This window comes from Eschrichtius robustus, chromosome 18 (assembly GCF_028021215.1).
Source record: "Eschrichtius robustus isolate mEscRob2 chromosome 18, mEscRob2.pri, whole genome shotgun sequence".
Lineage (NCBI taxonomy): Eukaryota > Metazoa > Chordata > Mammalia > Artiodactyla > Eschrichtiidae > Eschrichtius > Eschrichtius robustus.
Genome location: NC_090841.1, coordinates 26,815,255 through 26,835,555, shown reverse-complemented (window position 1 = coordinate 26,835,555; position 20,301 = coordinate 26,815,255). Strand labels below are relative to the sequence as shown.

The window sequence follows — 20,301 nt, the reverse complement described above, 5'->3', positions numbered from 1 at the left end:
AGCAAAGCCAAACAAAACCACACACCCCTCAAAAATAAATAAATAAAATTTACAAAGAAATATCAAAAAACGAAAAAAAATCTATCCCCATATGTTCCCAGCAAATGACATACTGGCCTATATGAAATTTACCTATTCATATGCTGTTCCCTTCTGGAATGCCCACAGGGGCGAAGTTATCCTTAGTGCTCATGACACTAAGTTATTTTAGTATTAATAACCACAATATTCTGATTTTTCAGTATTTTAATCTTTTGCATTAGTAGAGGAAGTTTAGTAGGGTGATTAAGAGCAGGAAATCTAAAGCCAGAATTCCTGGGCTAAGATCTTAACTCTAACACTTGGGCAAACACTTAAACTCTCTGTGCCTCAATTTCCTACCTCATTAGATTTATCATGGGGAATAAATTAAGTCAATAAATGTATTTAAAATACATAGAAACAGCTATATAGTCAGGGATCAAAAATGTTAGCTCTATTCAGCAGCACTCAGCGTACTCCCATCTATGAATGTACAGTTAAGACCCCTTGTTTAGTTTTTTAAATTATGCATTCGGGCATATAGTATTATGACTTTGAAAGCAAGAACTTCAAGGTCACAGGTGTGAACTTACCCTCTTGCTTTGTAGTCATTCCAAAAGGTGCTTTCTTGATATCAGAACTGTTGTCGTTCTCTCCTGATATCAGAACTGTTGTCATTCAATTCACTGTCCCCTTTTCCACTATCTCTCACACTAAACTCATCTGGATTTGAATGTGTCCTGGAAGTGAAAAGGAAAGAACTACTCTGTTATCCATAAAAGTGTACAAAATTTCAAACCCATGGCTTAGAGATAATGATAAATACTCTGCAATTACCTTAAACTTGCAGCAGATTTATCCTCTCCGCGCAGGAATGGGGAATGAAAAGAGGACCTGAGACGGAACCCTGTTTAAAAAGAGGTGTGAGAGCAGCAGTTAGTAATATTTCACCCTTAGATATCAGAACTGACAGAGGAGGTGCAGCACCCCTCACCTGGAGTGCTGCAGGAAGACACCATTTAAACCCTGACGGAAAGGGATTCGAGCTGCACCCATAAGGAAGTTACCAGGGGCCGAAACAGCAGGAATAGACATGGGCCTCCATGAACACAGGACCATCAGGCCTCCTCCTGCTCTCATATGTGAAGAATTTTTCCTCTCAAATAAAAAATAAACAAGTCCCGAAAAATTAGCCACTTGAAGTCCCAAACCTGATCAGGCACTGAATTTTCATAAAGCTCCCAGCGTGAGAATTTACTAAATGCTAACGAGGACACTAAGAGAGCTGGGGGTGCGCTACCTGGGCCCAGGGGATCCCGCTTCTCTTCCCAGGTGAGGAACATAAGGACACCGCACTGTTCCCGGACTGGGAAGTCTCGGCAGCCTCGTTCTCCTGCGCCTCTGAGGAAATGGAAAGCGGCGGTGTCTCCACGAAGAACCTTGGGTCGAAGCTCCCAGGGTCAGCCCCTGATGACCTGCAACATGGGCAAGCCTGGCCACTGCTCGCATGGCACCCGCTCTGTCTGTGCTCACAAAGCCTCTTCCTCCGCGTCCTAGCCTTGCCTGAGCAGGAACAAGTCACGGTGACGATGGCCACCAGCGGAAGGCCGCAGCCGCCGGTCAAAACCCCGACCACAACCACGGAGAGGTCAGGGTGCCGCCCTGCTCCATGCGCTGTGCGCCGTCCCGCGGGTCCCTCCCCTTCCTGGTTTGCCGGCGGAGGCGGCCGTGGCACCAGCACCACCTCTCCGCCAGGTGGCGCCGAGTGCGCGGGCACGAGGAGCAAGGTGGCCGTGCACTACCGGGCCGGCCGGCCTCCGTCCCGCACCACGACGGCCGCCGTCAGCGGGTCGGCGGGCTGCGGGGACAGGCGGCACTGCAGGGACAGCTCACCCGTGGCCGGGTGTAGCGCTAGCGCCCCGGGGCCGCAGTCGCTGCGGAGCTGGATGTAAGTCAGCTCCGCGTTGAGGTCTTGGTCCGCGTCCCTAGCCTGCAGTCGGGTCAGCAGGTAGCCCAGGGGCGCGTCCCGGGGTAGAGGGGCCTGGGCTGAGTCACTGACGAGTGGCGGGGTCACCAGCCGAGGCGCGTGGTCGTTCTGGTCCTCCACATGCAGCCGCACCACGGCCCGGCCCCGGAGCGGCGGAGAGCCGCCGTCGAGCGCCTCCAGCCCCAGCCGCAACTCAGCCATTTCCTCGCGATCAAAGCACCGTCGTGCGTGCAGCTCCCCAGTGACGGGGTCCAATGAGACGTAGGTGGACACGGCGCCCCCAGCGCGGCCCACCTCGGCCTCCAGCAGCCGGTAGGTGACCTGGCCGTTGCGGCCCAGGTCCGGGTCCCTGGCGGCCACCGTGGCCAAGTAGGCCCCGGGCGGGTTGTCCTCACGCACCGACACCTCGTAGACCGACCGCGTGAAGAGCGGCTTGTTGTCGTTCTCGTCGCTCACCCGCACCAGGTAGGGCCTTACGGTGCGCAGCGGGGGCGCGCCGCGCTCCTCGGCCACCAGCGTCAGGTTGTACTCGGCGATGCGCTCGCGGTCCAGCGACCCCGCGGTCACCACCAGGTAGCTGCCCGCGTAGGCCGGCTGCAGCCGGAAGTGCTCGTGCCCATAGAGGGCGCAGCGCACCTGCCCGTTGGCTCCCGAGTCCCTGTCCGAGGTGCTGACCAGCGCCACCAGGCTCTCGCGTGCCGCCCCCTCTGGCACCAGCGAGATGGCTCCGGCCTCTGGCGTTCCGGGCCCGGTCGACGAGGTCGCGTCCGCACCCCCGAGAGCAGCGGCGGCGGCGGCGAAGGGCAAGGCAACAGGCGCGCCCGGGGCGGCCAGCGGGGTGATGGCGATGTCCGGCGCGTTGTCATTGACGTCGCGGATGCGCACGATGACCTTGCAGGTGGCGGCGCGGGGCCCGGGGCCGCGGTCCTGCGCCCGCACGTCCAGTTCGTAAGTGTCCTGGCGCTCGTAGTCCACGGGCCCGGCCAGGGTGAGGCGACCCGAGCGCGGGTCGAGGCGGAAGAGGCGGCGCGCCTCGGGCTGGGTACAGGAGCCGAAGGCGAACACCACGTCGCCGTTGGGGCCCTCGTCGGGGTCCGCCGCGTCCAGGTCGAGCAGTAGCGAGCTCACCGGCGCGTCCTCCGCCAGCTCGGCCACGGCGCCCTGCGGGAAGGCCGGGCTGTGGTCGTTCGCGTCCAGCACGCGCACACTGAGGGCGGCCGTGGCGGAGCGCGGCGGGCGGCCTCCGTCCTGGGCCACCAGCTCCAGGTTGTAGGCGGCCTGGCTCTCGCGGTCCAGCTCCTGCAGCAGCACCAGGTCGGCGCACTGGGCACCGTCCGCGCGCGTCTGCAGCTCCACGCGGAAGGGGCTGTGCGGCTCGGCCAGGCGCACGCTCTGCAGCCCGTTGGCGCCCACGTCCTCGTCCACCGGCACCTCTAAGGGTATGCGCGTGCCCACGGCCGCACCCTCGGACACCTCCAAGGGGATCTGGGCCCGGGGAAAGCGCGGCGCGTGGTGGTTGACGTCCCTCACCTCCACCTCCACGTGCACCAGCCGGAACCGCTCCTGCCAAAAGCTGACCACGTCGAAGTCTTGGCCGCACAGCCGCTCGGGGTCCAGGCCCGCGTCTCCGACGGTCAGCTGCCCATCGCCCTCTTGCACCTGGATCAGCGAGCTGTTGAACTTAATCAGGCGGAACTGGCCTGGCACCTCGCGCTGGGAATTAAACAGGATGTGGTGAGACAGAACACCGATGGAGGTGCCAAGGGCTTCTTCCTCGTAGGTGAGGAAATTGACAGTTTCGGTGCAAGACCCTGACACCAGAAGCAGCAGCAGAAGCAACAGGGACCCCAGTCCAGCCCTGTGTAAAGTGTCAGTGGGGAATCTGAGCCTCCAGTGAGACATTCCTGTTCGTCAAAGGGAAAGAAAACCACCAACAATCCGAGTCTCTGCGCTCAGACTTCCAGCTTTCTCAAGTCCTCCTGAGTGCACAGTCAGGAGACACTTGCCGTCTTAAATACTTTTGATCACTAAACCCTCTCTGCTATGTAATCGCTTTTCTCTGCCTGGGGCCCAAGCAAGCTTCTTCTGAACCCTACCGGGGTGGTTACCTAGAGAAGAATATGCAAATAAGCATCCATCTGGACCAATCCACAGTCTCTCGGCCTCTGGGTCATGTTCTTCCCTTGAAAGAGCTCACAGAAGGGCCTGGAGAGCTGAACAGTGGCCAGGGCAGTGCAGGGGGTCATTAAGATCCCTACAGAAGTTCACACTATAAAAACGCACCCTGCTTGCTTTGCTAGTGTGCCCGAATCTCACTTTGAGAGTATGAGCAGGGGACCCGCAGCGTCTTTATTCCTTCCTGAGCACACATAGTCCTCGGACAGAGGCACAATTGCTATTCTCCTTTACCATTTTGAAACAAATGCGTATATGCATCCTTTGCCACCCACGGTTATCCATCTATATTGGGTTATCATTTCCTGTATTGAAAGATTCTGGGGGAACAACTTCTCCAGAGTCAGGCAGTCTCTAATCAGAGAAGAACTGTTTTCCAAAGTAATCATTTCTGAATAGCTTTTCCCAAGCAAAGAAACCATTAATGATGAAATTTCAGCCCCTTCATCTCCTTTTATGTCAGTAATTACTTATACATGAAAACTCGGTGTCAGTCAGGGAGGTTAGTCTACCACAATTCACTGCAAGGGATAGTTAAGGGTAAGAAAAAGATTTAGGGAAATATATTGCAGTCAGTCTTGTTAGAAAATTGCTATACACCAATTATTTTTTAAAAGCCCTTGGCTGAAGAAAACCGCAGGTGGCCTGATAGGCTGAAGGCTAAAGAAACATTAAACCATCTGTCTAAAGCACAATAGTCCTATATTAAGTTCTCTTTATGTGTGAAGTGTTCTAAATGCTAAACAGTCCCGCATGTTAATGATGACATTGTTCCTCGTGCCATGGAGCCGTCATCAAGGCAGAGTGTTCTCTAACCAGTCATCTTGAATAAAATCAGTGAGCAGGCTGAGCTATTAATACGCCCAGGCTATTCTTGGCTCCTACATGATCTGTAATGTTATTGATTCCTGCAGAGACATGTCAGTAAATGACTATTTTTTTTTCCTTTCACTCTTAAGAGGGAGTTGCACTTATTTTAGCACCAGGATCTGTGAACCCAGTTCTGAAACTGAGCCACCTTTGATGAGATAATTAATTTCCAGGGGTTTTAATTTAGTGGAGCATTTGGCAATGACTCTAATTATAAGTACCAGTAACCGATAGAGAAGTACAGTGAGAGCATGGCTTGATTTTCATCTCAGGTACTCTGAGATCCTAAAAAGAGAAAGAGCTTCATTTTGTTTACTTTAGATTTTTTAAATTTAATTTTCTTATTGTAGTATAGTTGATTTACAATGTTGTGTTAATTTCTGCTGTACAGCAAAGTGACTCAGTTATACACATATAGACATTCTTTTTTTATATTCTTTCCCATTATGATTTATCACAAGATATTGAATATAGAAGGACTGGGAGTTTGTGATTAGCAGAGGTAACTATTATATGTATGATGGATAGGCAACAAGGTCCTACTGTACTTTAGATTTTTAAAATTTTGCCTGACGAGGCATTCATCTGAGGAAGGAAACAACTCTACTTCAGTTTAGTGAGACTAGATTTCTTGTTGGCCAGTAGCCTCAATGGTATTAAGACAGTTTGCTTTCTTTCTTAGAACTGAGTACTCCAAGGAAGCATCTGGTTATTCAGTCTTTGGGTCTCAGGGAAAACAAGAGGATCTGATCCCTTTACCCAATTTCTTCATTCCTAGATGCCCCTTATCGGAAGACTGAAAACTGATTCGGCCCATGCTTTTTAAAAGGCACATGCTTCCATGCACTTTAGCCAGGAGAGGGACCCATTTCATCACAGTCCAAGTCTTGGCCCTTCTCTCTCTCGTGGCACAGAGTCCCTGCCAAGCCTGGCTCTTGCCAGTCTTCAGCGTCATTCTGGCCATTCACGATCAGAAAAACTGCTCAGTATCCTGAAAATGAAGAATAGTCTATGACTCTATCTACCGAACATCAAAAGACCCAGATAAAACATTTTAAAAGCCAGGCAATCATACACATTACTTCCACAATGCTAAACATCTGGCCACTTAATGTTTGAAAACATCCACCTATGATGCTTAAATGCTTGATTGCATTTTCCCCACTTCGCCTCCAGCTGTTTGGCAGCAAGGAGACCATCTATGATAAGGAATGTGCTATATTGTCAGAGATTCATTATTAGCGTTAGCTTTGTTTCCTAGTAAACAACCACGTTATTAAAACACTGCTTTATGAATGAAAGACAGCTGGAGTTTCAAGAAAGAGACATTTTCTGAAGCAAAAATCACTTCTGTGCCCGTAGATTGACAAGCTGAATAATATAGAAACTGTATGATCTATCCCCTTAGGATGTGTCATCGGGAAGCCGTGTTTACAGCCTTGAGCCCATGGTACTCTCATGTTCCATTCTGTTGGCTCTGTTAGATAAAAATCTGTCTCAATATTAAAAGCACTGTGGCAGAAATGTGCTTTATGTTGCTTGTTTTCTCATTTGCCAGCATATTGCCAAACTATACTACCGCCACTACAGGAAGACCAAAATGTGGATAAAGCAGCAGTTTGGTCCTCTTGCTCAGTTTGGTTTCAAAAGGGATGAAGGGGGGGTGGGGGGATTTGGTTGAACTCCCTACATTGTTTACTTTTGTTCCTAAAACAAAAGCACCAGACATGCTAGTGTTCCCCCAAAATGCCAGAAAACCAGATCTGTAAAACAGGATTTGCATTCTAATCATTTTAATAAAAGATCTTCTCTTTTGCTGAACAAGTAACTCCAGTGTGTCCCTTACACACTAAGGCACGCTGGACAGAAACTGAGATAACTTTCACCGTAAACATGGGGGAAAATGGTCCCTAATTCAAAATAGTGCCTGTGCCTTTGCATATTCCCCTTTTCCTATTGCATAAAACTAATAACATGTTTAGGGGGAAAAAATGAAGCCACGGGAAAATCCCTAATGTAAATATTTGGCTAGATTATGGTGTCCACACTTGAGAGCAAGCATCAACTTCTATAGAACCTTGAACTAACAGTTCCAGAAACAGTTTGTGTGCCATTTAGAATAAATCACTCTGTGTACTATGTGAGACCCATTTTCATTTCTCAACTGAACAAACATTCTGGAGAAAAGATTATAATGAGCAAAACATTATCAAGTGCAATGTTGCTGTCTTAAAGCAGCAAGTTCTAGAAATTGAAGCAATGAAGACTGAAAGAAAACAAATCAACCTAACAACTGGGTTTTTTTTTTTTTCCTATTTTTAAAATCATACCCTGAAAAAGCTAAAGTCATTCTTCAGCAAGATGAGCCCCCCAAATTGAGAGTAACTGTTTTAAGTGCTCGCATAAGAAGGGTCATTATCTCACATTCCTGTTACCCCACTGACCCCATTAGGTCTTGACTGTGCATTCATTTATAAGAAAACTCATCAGCAAATTGCTGGTCCTTTCTGGAAAATGATTTCAGGGAAAATAATTCAGCCCTGAAGTCAGCCAAAATACTGTCTACAAGCGTAGCCTAGAAACAAATGATATTTATCAACTACTTAAGTGCTTGAACCTAGAGAAAATCACAGGGAACCACTATAGAGTATCAACACTAAACATAAATTCCCCTTAACATTAAACAAGGATTTAAATGACATAATCTTCACTTAGAAAAAAATTTTCCCATAGGATCATTATGTTAATAATGATATTATCAAAACTATGTAGTCTTAAAATACTACATAAAACTAGTTTTTAAACTGCTGATTTTATTAGCCTAGCTCTATGAAGGAAATTAAGTCAATGAATAATGAAAAATATTTTACTTTTTTCGTTCAGGGATACCTCAAACCCCAACTGAGCCAGAGAAATTGACTTTGGTACTTGACTTCGGTCATTGGCTCAAGGACCATACTTTGGATTCTTACCACTCTATAGGAAAAATAATATCTGCCCCCCTCTCAAGAATGTTGCAAAGCAAGAGAAGAGTAAAAGAATATGGACTAAGGAGTAACTTTTCATCTGTGCCTTATTTTATCTTCATCTCTCTTCCTCTCACCTGAACCTCTCTATTCCTAATGTAAAATAAAGCTTGTGACCACCAGTAATCAGAGCCCTTTGGGGGTCCTTTTTTTTTTCTTTTTTTGGCTGCATTGGGTCTTCGTTGCTGCATGCAGGCTTTTTCTAGTTGCGGCGAGCAGGGTCTACTCTTCATTGTGGTGTGCGAACTTATTGCAGTCACTTCTATTGTGGCGGAGCACGGGCTCTAGGTGTGTGGGCTTCAGTAGTTGTGGCACGTGGGCTCAGTAGTTGTGGCTCACGGGCTCTAGAGCGCAGCCTCAGTAGTTGTGGCGCACAGGCTTAGTTGCTCCGCAGCATGTGGGATCTTCCCGGACCAGGGCACGAACCTGTGTCCCCTGCATTGGCAGGCAGATTCTTAACCACTGCACCACCAGGGAAGTCCCCACTTTGGGGTCCTTTATCAACAGATATTTGATCAAGTATTGGTGACGCAATATAGCTCACAGCCTTGTAGAAGAAAATACTTAAATGCTAAAAAAAATAAAGCCATTAGAGTTCAGAGAAGACACAGTGCCAAATGACATGGAGAAAGTTATATCAAGTGCAAATAGGAAGAGATCTCAGGCTTTACAGGTAAAATCAGAGTCAGCCAGAACTGCCAGGGATGTAGAGAACCCAGGAGTGATGTTTACAAGCTACGGAGAAAGGCAGGCACAGAGCCTTTTATGGGGACTAAATATACCAGTTGGTTGGAATGGATGGCTTTAGGAGGACAAGCTTGAATGGGTGGCACAGTTGAAGAGGACCTTGATGTAAGCTAAAGAGTTTAGACACTTTTAAAGCAGTAGTGAGAAAGTATTGAAGTTTGTGGAGAAAGAGGTAGTTGATATGTATTCTATTACAGTAGTTCCCACTTACCTAAGGGGGATTTGTTCCAAGACCCCCACTGGATGCCTGAAACAACAGATAGTACTGAACCCTACTGTATATACTATGTTTTTTCCTATACATATATACCTATGATGAAGTTTAACTTATAAATTAGGCACAGTAAGAGATTAACAACAATAACTAATAATAAAATAGAACAATTTTAACAATATACTGTAATAAAAGTTATGTGAATATGATCTCTCTCTCTTCCTTCTTTCTGTATCAAAATATCTTATTGTACAAATTTAAGGCCTTTTCTATGCTCACTAAGCACTTCTCGTGCACTGTAACCATAGCTTTTGCAGTTTGAGATGCAACAGCAAAACTAGCACAAATTTCTTTTTCCTTCTTCACAATTTCATGGATAGAAAATTTATTCATACCATAGATCTTAGCAACCTCAGCATATAGTTTTTTTTCTTTCCTTATTAAGTGGGACAACTTTCACCTTTTCACTTAAAGCGAGCACTTTATGGCTTCTCTTTTGCATATTCAAATTGCCAGCTTCACTTTTCTGGCCCTTTGGGGCTATTATGAAGTAAGATAAGGGGTACCTGAACACAAGCACTGTGATACTGACAGTCTATCTGATAACCAAGGTGGCTACTAGGTGACTAAGGGTCAGGATACACTGGACAAAGGGATGATTCTTGTCCCGGGTGGGATGGAGCAGAACGGCATGAGACTTCATCACCCTACTCAGAACACCATGCAATTTAAAAACCTATGAATTGTTTATTTCTGGAACCTTCTATTTAATATTTTCAAACTTCAGTTGACCATAGGTGACTGAAACCAGGGAAAGTGAAACCACAGATAAGGGGGTGGAGATAATGGGGAACTACTGTATGATAAATAATGTAGACGATTGCCTTTCCTGAACATTGGTGAAATCCTCAAAAAGGATTGGGTTTTTTCGGAAACTTTAAACCATGATCCAGCACAATGACTGGCTTATCATAAATATTTGCCAAATAAATGATCAAGGCAGTATGATATGGTATACAACTTCTGCCTACCTCAAAACCCACCCGGTAGCAGAATGAATTAAAGAGAAGATAGGAAACAAGGAGAAGACCAATTTAGGTGCCTCTGCAATTATATACCAGATGTTAAAGCCCTGAACAATTACTTTGAAGAAGTATTGGGTGAGAACCTAAGAAACACTGAAAAGGAAAAATTGGCAGGATTTCATGGCATATAAGCTGTAGGGGATGCAGAAGATGCAACAAATAAGTGATTCTAAAGCTATTGGATGGCTTAAGGAATAGTCATACTTTCTCACTGCTCTCAAATATTGAGCAATACGGTATTCCCAAATAGAATTCCCAAAGGCCCCTGCTACTTACCAGCTGAATGACCACACACAAAAGACTTTATCTCTACAAACTTCAATGTCTTTAGGAAAGAATGCTTACTTTGAGGGATTGCCTTGAGGTTTAAGTAAGAAAATGTAGGAAGAGCAAAAAGCCCAGTGCCTACCATTTTGTGAGGTCTCAAAAGACAACTGAATCCTTTGTTACAGGCACTTGCATATCACATACCTTTATTTAAAGGTATATTTCTTACCCCCATTAGGAATTCTTCCAGGTATTAATCATGTTTTCATCAAATTTGTATCCCGGAGCCCAGGACATTGCCAACCACATGAAAGGGGCTTGTGAATATTTTGAAATAGTTGTGAGGGTCCCACCACCCAATGTCACTTCTGTGTAATTCTTACCACATTACATCATCTGAATTCTAAACTGGAAAACTTGCTAAAGGATCATAAGATCCTTGGAACTTGTAGATTATGTGAGACTTCTGCAATAAGTGAGACTTACGGAATAATATGCAAGACTTGGTGCAGCCACAAGTAACAAAACTGGTTTCTTGAGTGAGTTTCAACACTGTCCTATCAGGGCACATTGGACATTCATTGTTTTTGCCTGTTCAGCATCCAGGTTTTTTCTGAGAAACCACCTCTTTGATAAGTCAGTCCAGGTGAGTAAGGTATGATAGACACCCCCACTCCTGGTACTCAGATCACCACATGACCCAGGCTTAGCCAGATTAAAATAGCCCATCCTCCTAGCTACAGTGATTGACTCAGGTACGTGCATGTTTCCCAGCTCGGGCCAATCAGGGCCATTGGGCATCAGCTCCAGGATTGTTGCTACTATTACTAAGAAAGGGATATATATTTTTCCTCTGGAGTTGCTGAGCTAAGAAGATGTAAGCTGGATATGAGCCACTAGGTTGAGAGTGCTTGCCTGAGTATAAATTCAACATTTTTCAAAAAAAACCAAAAACTGAAATGGCTCTGAGCACTTAGATCCAACCATGCCTGATCTCCCACTGGACTTTTCATTTAAGTATAACAGTAAGTTCCCCTTTTATATCCAAGAAAATTAGCAGCTGGATTTCTGTTATTTGTCTCCTAAACAATCAAAACAAATTCCAACAATGAGAAAGGAATTCTAAGTAACAGACTCTAAAATGAGTAATTATCTGAGGGGATCCAGGGAGGAGGTCCATGGAGACCTATCTATACACTAAGTCAAGAGGTTGCCCTGCTCTCTTGCTATGTGTTTGCACAGCCGCTGGCAAACCATTACTCGTATTTTGGGATTCAGATCATGTGTCTACTAAAGCCAGAGAATAGGATTGGAGGGAAGGACTAGGCTACATTTATTTTAAAAAAGGATAGTCTCCAGTTGAAGATAGTCCCTCTGAGAGCAGAAGGGGAAGAAAGTATAATATTACTAGAAGAGTCCCTTTTCTGACTGAGGCCAATAATCCAAGAAGGTTGAGAGTTGGCAATCTTGGCAAGTCTTAAGGGTAAAAAAAGCAAAAATGTCTGTACCAAACTAAAGTTAGTGCAAAAAAACTCAATGGCAAAAATAATCAGGAAGATAACATTGAGGTCTCACAGAGCCTTGAGGTCCCCTGTCCCTCTCAAACTCCCCTTAAGTTTGGAAGATCCAAGTTAAGATAAATTAAAATCACCTCACGGCAAAAAAGCCATCCCTTGAGATGCAACTTGGAAGCAGAGGGACATGTATTAACTGTGATTCCCACCCCAGGATATTGTTCTGAACGACCCTGGAGAGGCCCAGGTGGAAGTCATTTAAGCTGAGGGTTAAAGGCATGAACAGAACATTCAGGGCTGTTGCTAGGAGATGGAAATCCCTGGGCTGGGAGTAAATTTGAGCACTGTCTTCAGCTTTGATAGTGCAGTTGATCAAATGCAAGTAAATATTAAATTATTACCTGGCAAACAAGGGGCTGAGATTCCTGAACCCTCAATAATAAATGGTAAAGCCCCTGGAATATCATCTCAATTCCCAGCTCAGATGTGGTCACAGAGGAAAAAGGCTAAGAAAGAACATCTTTGTGACTAGGATCCGGGGAGGCCATCCTGGCCAATCTAGGAACACACATCACAGTCAGCTTAGGGAGTCCTTGCATCTTCTGGCAAACAGCCTACGTGCTGTGGACAGTGGGCACTGAGCGTGGTTTTCCCTTTCCCAGATGAGTGTTTTAAATTGCAGTTATTTGTCATTGATCTGTTGGGGAATGTTAAGTGTATCAGATAAGTTGTCAGATCATGAGCAGTTGATACACCCAAACCTGACTGAGAGCAGTGCAAATCTTCCCAAGATTTGACTTGTTACAGGACCCAGTAATTATACCTTATATTAAGCTTCCTTAGGGAACTGATTAGGTCACCAAGTAGTGATTTATTTTAAAATAATTTTTCTGTATGGTATGGAGTGGAGGCTGAGGTTTATTTTTTCTCATATGTTGTTCCAGTACATTTAGTGAAAAGAGTATCCCTTCCCCATTGAATTATCTTGTTGCTTTTGTCAAAATGAACACATATGGGTCTATTTCTGACTGCTCTATTTTGTTCCATTGATTATATGTCTACCCTTCTGACAATTCCATATTGTCTTGACTACTGTAGCATTTATGGAATGTCATGAAACCAGATAGTATAAGTCTTCCAACGTCAGTTTTCTTTTTCAGAATTGTTTTGACTATTCTAGGTCCTTTGCATTTCTGTGTAGATGTTAGAATCAGCTTCTCAATTTCTACAGAAATGACCTCTGCAACTTTGGTTGGAATTTCATTGAATCTATGTTTCAATTTGACGAAAATGAACATCTTAACAATATTGAGTCTGACAATCCATAAATATGGTAGATCTCTTTATTTACAATTTTAAACATTTCTCTTAGAAATATTTATTGCTTTCAATACACAAGTCTTTCCTGTCTTTTGTTACATATACTTAAAAGTATTTTATGTTTTCTGATACTATCCTAAATATTTTTTGATATTTATTTTTATCTCTTTGTTACTGATATACAGAAACACAGTTGAATTTTTTTACTTGGATGTATCCTGAGGACAATAAGTTCATTTATTAAATTTAGTGGATTCTTTGCTTATTTATTTTTTTAACATCTTTATTGGAGTATAATTGCTTTACAATGGTGTGTTAGTTTCTGCTGTATAACAAAGTGAATCAGCTATACATATACATATATCCCCATATCTCCTCCCTCTTGCATCTCCCTCCCACCCTCCCTATCCCACGCCTCCAGATGGACACAAAGCACCAAGATGATCTCCCTGTGCTATGTGGCTGCTTCCCACTAGCTATCTATTTTACGTTTGGTAGTGTATATATGTCCATGCCACTCTCTCACTTCATCCCAGCTTACCCTTCCCCTTCCCCATGTCCTCAAGTCCATTCTCTACATCTGTGTCTTTATTCCCGTCTTGCCCCTAGGTTCTTCATGACCTTTTTTTTTTTCTCTTAGATTCCATATATATGTGTTAGCATACGGTATTTGTTTTTCTCTTTCTGACTTACTTCACCCTGTATGACAGACTCTAGGTCCATCCACCTCGCTACAAATAACTCAATTTCATTTCTTTTTATGGCTGAGTAATATTCCATTGTATATATGTGCCACATCTTCTTTATCCATTCATCTGTCGATGGACACTAGGTTGCTTCCATGTCCTGGCTATTGTAAATAGAGCTGCAATGAACATTGTGGTACATGACTCTTTTTGAATTATGATTTTCTCAGGGTATATGCCCAGTAGTGGAATTGCTGGGTCATATGGTAGTTCTATTTTTAGCTTTATAAGGAACCTCCATACTGTTCTCCAGAGTGGCTATATCAATTTATATTCCCAACAACAGTACAAGAGGGTTCCCTTTTCTCCACACTCTCTCCAGCATTTATTGTATGTAGATTTTTTGAAGATAGGCATTCTGACCGGTGTGAGGTGATACCTCATTGTAGTTTTGATTTGCATTTCTCTGTTGATTAGTGATGTTGAGCATCCTTTCATGTGTTTGTTGGCAATCTGTATATCTTCTCTGGAAAAATGTCTATTTAGGTCTTCTGCCCATTTTGGGATTGGGTTGTTCGTTTTTTTGATATTAAGCTGCGTGAGCTGCCTGTATATTTTGGGGATTAATTCTTTGTCAGTTGGTTCATTTGCAAATATTTTCTCCCATCCGAGGGTTGTCTTTTCATCTTGTTTATGGTTTCCTTTGCAGTGCAATAGCTTTTAAGTTTCATTAGGTCCCATTTGTTTATTTTTATTTTTATTTCCATTTCTCTAGGAGGTGGGTCAAAAAGGATCTTGCTGTGATATATGTCATAGAGTGTTCTGCCTATGTTTTCTTCAAAGAGCTTTATAGTGTCTGGGCTTATATTTAATCCATTTTGAGTTTATTTGTGTGTATGGTGTTAGGGAGTGTTCTAATTTCATTCTTTTACATGTAGCTGTCCAGTTTTCCCAGCACCAATTATTGAAGAGGCTGCCTTTTCTCCATTGTATATTTTTGCCTCCTTTATCAAAGATAAGGTGACCATATGTGTGTGGGTTTATCTGTAGGTTTTCTATCCGGTTCCATTGATCTATATTTCTGTTTTTGTGCCAGTATCATACTGTCTTGATTACTGTAGCTTTGTAGCATAGTCTGAAGTCAGGGAGCCTGATTCCTCCAGTTCCGTTTTTCTTTCTCAAGATCATTTTGGCTATTCAGGGTCTTTTGTGTTTCCATAAAAATTGTGAAATTTTTTGTGCTAGTTCTGTGAAAAATGTCATTGGTAGTTTGATAGGGAGTGCATTGAATCTGTAGATTGCTTTGGGTAGTAGAGTCATTTTCACAATGTTGATGCTTCCAATCCAAGAACATGGTATATCTCTCCATCTATTTGTATCATCTTTAATTTCTTTCATCAGTGTCTTATAGCTTTCTGCATACAGGTCTTTTGTCCCCTTAGGTAGGTTTATTCCTAGATATTTTATTCTTTTTGTTGCAATGGTAAATGGAACTGTTCCCTTAATTTCACTTTCAGATTTTTCATCATTAGTGTCTAGGAATGCAAGAGATTTCTGTGCATTAACTTTATATCCTGCTACTTAACCAAATTCATTGATTAGCTCTAGTAGTTTTCTGGTAGCATCTTTAGGATTCTCTATGTATAGTATCATGTCATCTGCAAACAGTGACAGTTTTAATTCTTCTTTTCTGATTTGTATTCCTTTTATTTCTTTTTCTTCTCTGATTGCTGTGGCTAAAACTTCCAAAACTATATTGAATAATAGTGGTGAGAGTGGGCAACCATGTCTTGTTTCTGATCTTAGTGGAAATGGTTTCAGTTTTTCACCATTGAGAACAATGTTGGCTGTGGGTTTGTCATATATGGCCTTTATCATGTTCTGGTAAGTTCCCTCTATGCCTACTTTCTGGAGAGTTTTTATCATAAATGGGTGTTGAATTTTGTCAAAAGTCTTTTCTGCATCTATTGAGGTGACCATATGTTTTTTCTTCTTCAATTTGTTAATATGGTTTATCACATTGATTGATTTGCGTATATTGAAGAATCCTTGCATTCCTGGAATAAACCCCACTTGATCATGATGTATGATTCTTTTAATGTGCTGTTGGAGTCTGTTTGCTAGTATTTTGTTGAGGATTTTTGCATCTATGTTCATCAGTGATATTGATCTGTAATTTTCTTTTTTTGTGACATCTTTTTCTGGTTTTGGTATCAGGGTGATGGTGGCCTCGTGGAATGATTTTGGGAGTGTTCCTCCCTCTGCTATATTTTGGAAGAGTTTGAGAAGGATAGGTGTTAGCTCTTCTCTAAATGTTTGATAGAATACACCTGTGAAGCCATCTGGTTCTGGGCTTTTGTTTGTTGGAAGAGTTTTATTCACAGTTTCAATATCAGTGCTTGTGATTAGTCGTTTATATTTTCTATTTATTCCTGGTTCAGTCTCAGGACGTTGTGCTTTTCTAAGAATTTGTCAATTTATTCCAGGTTGTTCACTTTATTGGCATATAGTTGCTTGTAGTAATCTCTCATGTATTTCTGCAGTGTCATTTGTTACTTCTCCTTTTTCATTTCTAATTCTATTGATTTGAGTCTTCTCCCTTTTTTTCTTGATGAATCTGACTAGCGGTTTATCAATTTTATTTATCTTCTCAAAGAACCGGCTTTTAGTTTTATTGATCTTAGCAATTGTTTCCTTCATTTCTTTTTTATTTATTTCTGATCTGATCTTTATGATTTCTTTCCTTCTGCTAACTTTGGGGTTTTTTTGTTCTTCTTTCCATAATTGCTTTAGGTGTAAGGTTAGGTTGTTTATTTGAGATGTTTCTTGTTTCTTGACGTAGGATTGTATTGCTATAAACTTCCCTCTTAGAACTGCTTTTCCTGCATCCCATAGGTTTTGGGTCGTCGTCTTTTCATTGTCATTTGTTTCTAGGTATTTTTTATTTCCTCCTTGATTTCTTCAGTGATCTCTTGGTTATTTAGTAGTGTATTGTTAACCCTCCTTGTGTGAGTATTTTTCACAGATTTTCTCCTGTAACTGATATCTAGTCTCGTAGCATTGTGGTCGGAAAAGATACTTGATATGATTTCAATTTTCTTAAATTTACCAAGGCTTGATTTGTGACCCAAGATATGATCTATCCTGGAGAATGTTCCATGAGCATGTGAGAAAAAAGTGTATTTTGTTGTTTTTGGATGGAATGCTATAAATATCAGTTAAGTCCATCTTGTTTAATGTATCATTTAAAGCGTGTATTTCCTTATTTATTTTCATTTTGGATGATCTGTCCATTGGTGAAAGTGGGATGTTAAAGTCCCCTGCTATGATTGGGTTACTGTCGATTTCCCCTTTTATGGCTGTTATCATTTGCCTTATGTATTCAGGTGCTCCTATGTTGGGTGCATAAATATTTACAATTGTTTTATCTTCTTCTTGGATTGATCCCTTGATCATTATGTAGTGTCCTTTTTTGTCTCTTGTAATACTCTTTATTGTAAAATCTATTTTGTCTGGTATGAGAATTGCTACTCCAGCTTTCTTTTGATTTCCATTTGCATGGAATATCTTTTTCCATCCCCTCACTTTCAGTCTCTTTGTGTCCGTAGGTCTGAAGTGGGTCTCTTGTACACAGCATATATACGGGTCTTGTTTTCGTATCCATTCAGCCAGTCTATGTCTTTTGGTTGGAGCATTTAATCTATTTACATTTAAGGTAGTTTTCTCTTTCATCACTTTAAATATGTCCTGCCACTCCCTTCTGGTTTGCAGAGTTTCTGCTGAAAGATCAGCTGTTAACCTTATAGGGATTCCCTTGTATGTTATTTGTTGTTTTTCCCTTTCTGCTTTTAATATTTTTTTCTTTGCATTTAATTTTTGATAGTTTGATGAATATATATCTTGGCGTGTTTCTCCTTTGATTTATCCTGTATTGGACTCTCTGTGCTTCCTGGATTTGATTGACTATTTCCTTTCCCATATTAGGGAAGTTTTCAACTATAATCTCTTCAAATATTTTCTCAGTCCCTTTTTTTTTTCTCTCTTCTTCTTCAGGGACCCCTATAATTCGAATGTTGTGCATTTAATGTTGTCCCAGAGGTCTCTGAGACTGTCCTCAATCCTTTTCATTCTTTTTTCTTTATTCTTCTCTGTGGTAGTTATTTCCACTATTTTATCTTCCAGGTCACTTATCTGTTCTTCTTCCTCAGTTATTCTGCTATTGACTCCTAGAGAATTTTTAATTTCATTTGTTGTGTTGTTCATCATTGTTTGTTTGCTCTTTAGTTCTTCTAGGTCCTTGTTAAACGTTTCTTGTATTTTCTCCATTCTATTTCCAAGATTTCGGATCATCTTTACTATCATTACTCTGAATTCTTTTTCAGGTAAATTGCCTATTTCCTCTTCATTTGTTTGGTCTGGTGGGTTTTTACCTGCTCCTTCATCTGCTGCATATTTCTCTGTCTTCTCATTTTGCTTAACTTACTGTGTTTGGAGTCTCCTTTTCACAGCCTAGAGGTTCGTAGTTCCTATTGTTTTTCGTGCCTGCTCCCAGTGGGTAAGTTTGGTTCAGTGGGTTGTGGAGGCTTCCTGGTGGAGGGGACTGTTGCCTGTGTTCTGGTGGATGAGACTAAATCTTGTCTTTCTGGTGAGCAGGACCATGTCCGGTGGTGTGTTTTTGGGTGTCTGTGGCCTTATGATTTTAGGCAGCCTCTCTGCTAATGGGTGGGGTTGTGTTCCTGTCTTACTAGTTGTTTGGCATGGGGTATCCAGCACTGTATCTTGCTGGTCGTTGAGTGGAGCTAGGTCTTTGCATTGAAATAGAGATCTCTGAGAGAGCATTTGCCATTTGATATTATGTGGGGCCAGGAGATCTCTGGTGGACCATTGTCCTGAACTCAGCTGTTCCACCTCAGAGGCTCAGGCCTAACACCCATCCAGAGCACCAAGACCCTGTCAGGTACACGGCTCAGAAGAAAAGTGAGAAAAAAAAAAAAAAAGTAAAGAAAGACAAATAAAATAAAATAATTAAAATTAAAAATAAAGAATATATTATTAAAAATTAAAAATTAACTAAAAATAAGAAAGAAAGAAAGAAGAGAGCAACCAAACCAAAAAGCAAATCCACAATGATAATAAGTGCTAAAAACTATACTAAAAAACAAAAACAAAAAAAGGACAGACAGAACCTTAGGACAAATGGTAAAAGCAAAGGTTTGGGGAAGTCTGAGGTCTTTTGCCAGCGTTCAGTGGGTGTTCTGTAGGAGCTCTTCCTCATGCAGATGTCTTTTTGATGTATCTGTGGGGACGAAGGTGATCTCCACGTCTTACTCCTCTGCCATCTTGAAGCTATCTCCTGCTTATTTGTTTTTTATAGACTCAATTTTTTCTATCATGTCTTTTGTGAATAGAAGCAGTCTTACTTCTTTCTTCTCAATCTTTATCCTTTTTATTCCTTTTCCTAGCTTTATTTCACTGCTGAGAACCTCCAGTAAGATGTTGAAGTAAAGTAAAGAGAGCAAACATCCTTGCCATATTCTCAGTCTGAGAGAACAGCATTCAGTGTTTTACCATTAGCTATGATATTTTTAGTAGACATATCTTAAATGTTCTTTATCAGATTTGGAAACTTCTATTCTAGTACTAATTTACTGAGAGATTTTATCATATGTGGGTGTTGAAATTTGTCAAATGTTATTTTCTGTATCTATTGAGATTATCATATGATTTTTCTTCTTCATTTTGTTCGCATGGTGAATTACATATATTAGTTTTAAATGTTAAACCAGCCTTGTTTTCCTAGGATCAACCCCCCATGGTCATAACATATTACTTTTTTTCTAGCTATTACTTGATTTGATTTGCTAACATTTTTATTTTTTGCATCTATGTTTATGAGGGTTATTAGTTTATAATTTTTTCTTCTTGCAATGTCTTTGGCAGGCAAATTAATTACTGTTAGTAAATTCGAACTTGTTAGCCTAGGTTTTAGTCTGTGGAAAGCTCTAGTTATTTCTCATTCCCCATAACTTAGTGAACTCAACTTCCAATCTCTGTCTCCCCTGTGGATCTTGTCAAAGCTTAGATTTTTAGGCTTTAATAAGGTAGGCCTAGAGTAGACCTGACTACAAGACACGGTCCTGTCTTCTGAGGTATGGCCTTTCTAGTGTCTCAGATGAATGCCTAGGGTGTTAACAAGAACCCTCCTCAGGCTGAATCAGAACTTTAACATCTAGCAATGCTCAACCTCTAGTATCTCTGTCTTGCTCTCAATCCTGTTAGTAGTAAGCTTTTGTGATCTTGTTCTGCACATATGCATTTGGGTCCTCAGTCAAGGATTCACAGGAACTCCTATGTACACTTCTCTCTCACTCTCTCACCATCCAATATAG

The 20,301-nt window shown here is 42.3% G+C and overlaps 1 protein-coding gene across 1 annotated transcript in view; it reads right to left on the bottom strand.

Moving 5' to 3' along the window:
- The window catches only part of LOC137751845 (protocadherin-8-like), a 47,246-nt gene extending 42,867 nt beyond the window's left edge, over window positions 1-4,379 (bottom strand). The window contains exons 1-4 of the mRNA XM_068526516.1: window positions 4,325-4,379; window positions 1,850-3,912; window positions 1,378-1,819; window positions 1,016-1,067 (exon numbers count right to left, since the gene is read on the bottom strand). Coding sequence (XP_068382617.1) covers window positions 1,016-1,067; window positions 1,378-1,819; window positions 1,850-3,912; window positions 4,325-4,379 — 2,612 coding nt within the window. The remainder of the gene's footprint in view (window positions 1-1,015; window positions 1,068-1,377; window positions 1,820-1,849; window positions 3,913-4,324) is intronic.
- Window positions 4,380-20,301: the final 15,922 nt, after the last annotated feature.